This window comes from Salvelinus namaycush, chromosome 42, assembly GCF_016432855.1.
Source record: "Salvelinus namaycush isolate Seneca chromosome 42, SaNama_1.0, whole genome shotgun sequence".
Taxonomy (NCBI): domain Eukaryota; kingdom Metazoa; phylum Chordata; class Actinopteri; order Salmoniformes; family Salmonidae; genus Salvelinus; species Salvelinus namaycush.
The window spans coordinates 6,405,381-6,412,176 of record NC_052348.1 but is presented as its reverse complement, the minus strand read 5'-3'; the positions used below and the strand labels follow the sequence as shown (position 1 = coordinate 6,412,176).

The following is a 6,796-nucleotide window of genomic DNA, read 5'->3' as shown; positions in this document are numbered from 1 at the left end:
TAATTGAAAGTCTCCCATGTTTGATTGTAGGGAGGAATGCTGTAGGAATGCTTCATTTTGTGATACATTACTGTAGATATTGTTTTTCAATGGGACATGTAAAACAAATAACTGGATTTTTTGATGTTGAAAAGTGAAAGGGTGACAACTGTACACAGGGATTGCACATACTGTCTAGACAAACCCAGATGGGTTGCAACTTGTTATGTGTAAGAGGTTGAGACAGCAGAAAAGGGGAAATACATCTGAGATTAGGATGGAGATTAAGAGGTATGGAATAGGTATATAAGGAAGCAGAGCTGAGTGAAAGAGAGCATCTGAGGCAAGGAGAAGCAAGAATAGAGGAAAAAGACGTCGACATTTACATACCTCAAGGTAAAACCCAAATATTTGATTCTCTAATGACAAAATGCACCTCTTTCTCGTTTGTCTCTGAGTGTGCCGGAGTCTGGTTGGGTGCCCTCACAGATCAGAACTCCCAGTTTCCTTTATAAAATATATATAATAACTTTGCTCTTTTCCCAACAGCTGAAGAGAAGTGAAGATCCCATGATGAAGGTCCTACCCATTCTGGCCATGATGCTACTCGGGACGTCTGCCATGGTACTCAATGCCCTAAACTCCACCGGTACAGTAGCCTTCCCTCATCATCTCAACACCACAGTGACTGATGTAGATTCTCTCAATAGAAGATGTATTTTCAGGGCCGGTTACCCTGACCCAGAATAAGCCTAATCCTGGACTGAAAAGCATGCTCAAATTAGAATAGCCATGTAAAGTTCTGTGTCTGCCCACATAAGAAAATATATGCTATAGTATACATGTAAATACTTTAGTATTCACTGTAGCGTGAATACTATAGGGGTCTAAGACAGACCCCAACGCTTCTGCTCTTTTCTATAACCTGTAGGGAACACAATATTTGGTATATAATTGGCATGTAGGTTTCTCACTTATGGGTGGAAAAATTGCAATATGGATGAGGGGAATGGGCAGGTTATATGCAAATAAGATAGTATTTACTATAGTTTAAAAAAGTGTAGTGTTTTGCGGAATATATTGTACTATTTACAACAGTGTTTTTTTGTGTGGATAATACTGTAGTATTTACTATAGTATTCTACAGTATACTACAGTATTCTATAGTAAGTATTACACATGCTCGAGGGATACAACAGTGTGAAGTGTAGTGTTCCACAGTTCACTACAGTTTACTATGGAATTCTATAGTAAGTATTACACATGCTCGAGGGATACAACAGTGTGTAGTATAGTATTCCACAGTATTCTACAGTTTACTATGGAATTCTATAGTAAGTACTGTAATATTCTATAGTAAACTGTAGTTTTTTTTTCATGTGGTTGGGAAACCAGCCCTGTGAGTATATGGACGGAGCTTCTCTCTCATATCCGTCCTTTTAATCTCTCCCTTGTTCTCCCCTTGTTCTTTTAGAACCTAAGCGGGTCTCTGGGAAGGTCAAGGACTTTCTCCCATGTCCTGACCATTCTACCTGGTATAAACTGGGGGACAAATGTGTTAAGCACTTCAAGGAAGAATTGGACTTTCAATCTGCTGAGGTAAATTCAGACTTCTCTAAGGTTTAGCCTACAGACCCATGTTCTCTCAGTGAATTAACCTTTATTTAGGCAAGAGAGTCCCATTGAGACCAATGTCTCTTTTCGTTAAAGGTAGACATACCGTAGTGAACCTCTGTATCTCTACATGATACGCAAAATTACCACCATAACTAACTCTCAAAGCAGCATGCTGTACTCTAGTTCAGGGTATCCACTCTACTGTCTTAACACGTTATCAGTGTTGTGCATTAGTGTCTAACGCTAACTCTAAATGTATTTTGATGATGACAACTCTCTCTCCTTCATTTTCTCATTCATTCATTCTCACCCACACAGGATTTCTGCCACTCTCAAAAGGGCAAAGCTCATCTGATATCAATCCACTCTGCCCTGGAGAACGAAAACGTGGATGTTTTTGCTCAGAGGTTCAGCAGAAATTCCCCGCGCATCTGGCTTGGCGGTTTTACAGTATCTGACCCCCTTCAGGTGGCGGTTTTAGACTAAATAGGGGCAGTTTCCCGGACACAGATTGACCTGGACTAAAATGATTATTGATGGAGTTTCTTTATTGAGTCTGCTTTTTAGTCCAGGACTAGGCTTAATCGGTATCCAGGAAACCACCCCATAGTGTTCACCATTCAACTTGATCATCATTATAAAAACCAGGTGGACAACAGTGTTCATGCCCCCCAACTCCTTCTGTCGTTATGCTTAATCTCTGTCTGTCTGTCTGTCTGTCTGTCTCGCTCTCTCTTTCATAGCCTCACCGCTACCTCTGGACTGATGGGTCCCCCATGAACTACTATTCCTGGCTTCAGAACCCCAGGCAGCCATCCGGTGATGGACAGTGCATGGAAATGAACTGGCAAGGTAAGCAAGAGAAGGCAGGGATAATGGGAGGGGAGGGAGGGGGTGAGGGAGGGAAGGCAGGCGGAGAGTGAGGGAGTATTTTTTTTATTTAACTAGGCAAGTCAGTTAAGAACAAATTCTTATTTACAATGACAGCCTACCCCTACCCCAACCAAACCTTAACCCGGACAAAGCTGGGCCAATTGTTCGCAGACCTATGGGACTCCCAATCACAGCCGATTGTGATACAGCCTGGAATCGGACCAGTGCCTGTAGTGACGCCTCTAGCACTGAGATGCAGTACCTTAGACCGCTGCGCCACTCGGGAGTAGGGGGCAAGGGAAAGAGGGGACATGACAGAGCGACTTGCAAGAGCATTTAGGGTTAATTGCCTTAATCAAGGGCACATCGACAGATTTCTCAACTAGTCAGCTCTGGGATTTGAACCAACGCTCTTACCCGCTAAGCTACCAGCTGCACCAAATCCAGTATGCTGATGTATTCAGAATTCCACTATTGTGGAAAAGGGAGTGGGAGGTTTGAGATTTGAAGTATGACAAATATCATAGTTTTAAGTTATATAGATCAGTGGCCATGTGGTTAGAGTGACTGTCTTGAGCTTGGATGGTTGGGGGTTCGATCCCAGGTCGAGTCATGCCAAAAAGGGGACAGAGTCCTCATTGCTTGGCACTCAGCATTAAAATGAAGTTTTGAGGGTAAGGCCCTGTGAGAGACTAGTGTCAAGGGGGTGTACTTGTATTAAATGATACATCAAAAGCCTCATGGTACAGAAACAGTAGATAGGCTCATGCCGTTCTGGCTTGGACAAGGCTACTTAGCTACTTATGTAGCTCAATACTCTCTAAAAGGGATTTAATAATGGATAAAACTAACTTTTTTCATTTTATCTCTCCATCTCTATGCATCTCAGGAAAAGGGGATTGGAATGATAAGCCATGCAGCCAAACCAATTACTTTCTGTGTGCCTTCATACCTGGTGAAAGAGAGGAAACGAAAGGAGGAGAAGAAGAAGAGGGGACGGTGGAAAAAGGGAGTGGGAGGTTTATCATTTAAAGTAGATGACAGATGAGCAGTATATACAACCTGTCAGATACGCTTTGCATTACAGCTTTCTCAGACATCACGACACCAGGACCCTGTAAAATGTTAGAGAAAACCCACTGCTCAAAGACTAAGCCTTTGTCAGCTAAAAGTTCTCACCATCACAGTCAGTTTAAGTCCGCCCAAAGTAAGATTTAATGAAACAACTGATTGTATTAGAAACCTCTAAACACATTGCATTTGAGAATTCTATCTAGGCCTATTGTCAGAACACAGTAACCTAATCTATTTTCAGGGGGAATGGTGTTGATAAAATACTGCTTCACTTGTTTGTACTATGAAACACTGTGCATTGCTTGACTAGCAAATAAAAAAGGAATACAAAAATATCTTCATTAATCAGTAATCATTGCATGACTTTCTTTTGTTGACCTGGCCTTATTTAGCAACCAGATGGGGACAAGGAGTCAATACATAACAATACAGCCTCATCTTATTTATAGATGGATAACCCACTGGGTTGACTTGACAGATTTAGAATTTAACCTACTACCTTTTCCATTCGGTGCCCTGTTTGAATAGTGTTTCCAAAACAGAGAGCATGCATGATATTTACTTTGCATGTGTTTTTACGCATGCTATTGATCAGAGAGAGAGAGATTGATCTAAACATCAGCGCCACAAGTAACTTCCACAAAGCTGTGAACGAGCTGAGACAAGGCAAGGACCTTCTATGCTATCAAAAGGAACATCAAATTCGACATACCTATTAGGATCTGGCAAAAAATACTTGAATCAGTTATAGAACCCATTTCCCTTTATGGTTGTGAGGTCTGTGGTCCGCTCACCAACCAAGAATGCACAAAATGAGACAAACACCAAATTGAGACTCTGCATGCAGAATTCTGCAAAAATATCTTCTGTGTACAACGTAAAACACCAAATAATGCATGCAGAGCCGATACCCGCTAATGATCAAAATCCAGAAAAGAGGGGTTAAATTCTACAACCACCTAAACGGAAGCAATTCCCAAACCTTCCATAACAATCCCATCACCCACAGAGAGATGAACCTGGAGAAGAGTCCCCTAAGCAAGCTGGTCCTGGGGCTCTGTTCACAAACACAAACAGACCCCACAGAGCCCTAGGACAGCAACACAATTAGACCCAACCAAATAATGAGAAAACAGAAAAGCATTACTTGACACATTGGAAAGAATTATTTAAAAAACAGAGCAAACTAGAATGCAAATTGGCCCTGAACAGAGAGTACACAGTGGCAGGATACCTGACCACTGTGACTGACCTAAACTTAAGGAAAGTTTTGACTATGCCTTGCTATTGAGAAGGGCCACCATAGGCAGACCTGGCTCTCAAGAGAAGACAGGCTAGGTGCAACACTGCCCACAAAACCTCCTGACAAATGTACAGTATGACAATATTAGAGACACATATTTCCCTCAGATTACACAAATCCACAAAGAATTAAAAAACAAACCCCATTTTGGGTGAAATATCACTGTGCCATCACAGCAGCAAGACTGTGACCTATTGCCACAGGAAAAGGGCAACCAGTGAAGAACAAACACCATTGTAAATTCAACCCATATTTGTGTTTATTTATTTTCCCAATTGTACTTTCACTATTTGCACATAGTTACAACACTGTATATTTACATAATATGACATTTGAAATGTCTTTATTCTTTTGGAACTTCTGTGAGTGTAATGTTTACTGTAAATTTCTATTGTGTATTTCACTTTTGTTTATTCTCTACTTTACTTGCTTTGGCAATGTTAACATATGTTTCTCATGCCAATAAAGTCCTTGAATTGAATTGAGATCAATCGCTCTCTACACAACTGTTGCTCTAATCGGAGACGCTGCTGCAGCCATATTGTGCAGACATTTTGTAAAAATAAAAATAAATATTTTTAATGACTATATGCTAATGTCCATTTAGCCTACTAAATATTTTTACAACTAACTTTGAGGCTTATTTTTAATCAATAGTTTAATAAATTGTAATGGTCTAATTTGTTAACCATTTAATTAGTGGTTGTGTGACAAGTTAAAGGAAATACTCATAGCCTGTTATACATTAAAAAGTATTACTAAGTTCATAGTATGTGAGGATCTTAAAACATCTAAGGTTAAAAAGATCATGCATTCAGTATTAGTTGATAGAGATTGATAACATTCATATAATTGTGTTAAAATCCGTCAAGCGTACAAAGGGTACGAATTGTGAGAGGAATGTGTAAACGTTATGTTGATTACATTTATTTTGTCGTGGGTAAAAGTGTTAATCTGTGATCTACTAAATGCTCTTAATCTATGAGCCTGAGATCGATTGCTCTGGTCTCCACTCAAGTTCCCGGGGAAATCGCGGTCTTTTCTCATTGCACTAAAGTTCTCATTGAGGAAACAAAACCGTATCACTCTCGTGATCATTTCTCCCCTTTTTCAGGTACGTTATTGATGATAAAAAAAGAGTAATTTAAATGTAATAACTCGCTAACATGTCAAGAGTGTTTAAGGTGTGTCTTAATAACATCTTGAGGAAGTTAGTTAAGTTTGCAGAGAGTAATATGAGCCCTGCTCGGTTGCAGCGAAGAATAGCTTCGTACTGAGAGTAGCTGCCATTTTATGTCGATTGTGAATGAACATGTGCGTTGATAATAAGATATTTTGCGGTGTTATTTGTATAATGGTTTTTCAAACACTTTATTGCCTGTTGATAAATGGAGTTATGGTTTACTGAGTTAAAGCTTTGTGCTTGACAGTTATATTGAAATTGGTATCTGTTTCAGTGAATTACAGTGTATACTGTTGTGACTTGAATAAGCCTTGTACCCTACAAAACTATCTATTTCCTGTAGATCTGTTATTCTGTAAAATGTGTTACTTTTGTAAAATGATGGCACTAAAGGTCTCATTGAGGAAACAACACCGTATCACTCTCGTGATCATTTCTCCCCTTTTTCAGGGGCGTAACATTTTTGGAGGCTCCGCTGAGATTGCTGCTCAGATGTCCAGTTTCCACATCCTGGTCGCTGAATTCCGAGCCAGCTAAATCCCCACATAACAACTCAGGCAGGCTGCAGTGAGGAAAGCGTTGCTGTTCGAGGGGAGCTGGAAGTTGGTGGTTAAGTACGTGTCAACTGAGGCCATTGATCGACCATCAGAGACAGTAAGGACCATCTAATTCAGAGTCAACTCCTGCACAGTAAAAGTTCCTCCTGTTCTGTCAACATGACAACCGCCTTGGAAGAACTACAGGAAGAGGTAGTAGGAGAATTGTAC

The 6,796-nt window shown here is 40.3% G+C and overlaps 1 protein-coding gene across 1 annotated transcript; it reads left to right on the top strand.

Annotated features, from left to right (window-relative positions):
* Positions 1-326: 326 nt before the first annotated feature.
* On the top strand, positions 327-3,895 carry LOC120034676 (C-type lectin mannose-binding isoform-like). The gene is made up of 6 exons (XM_038981278.1): positions 327-375; positions 529-628; positions 1,454-1,578; positions 1,915-2,064; positions 2,340-2,448; positions 3,359-3,895. The coding sequence occupies exons 2-6, from the start codon at positions 550-552 to the stop codon at positions 3,499-3,501; spliced, it is 606 nt and encodes a 201-aa protein (XP_038837206.1). The 5' UTR covers positions 327-375; positions 529-549; the 3' UTR covers positions 3,502-3,895.
* Positions 3,896-6,796: the final 2,901 nt, after the last annotated feature.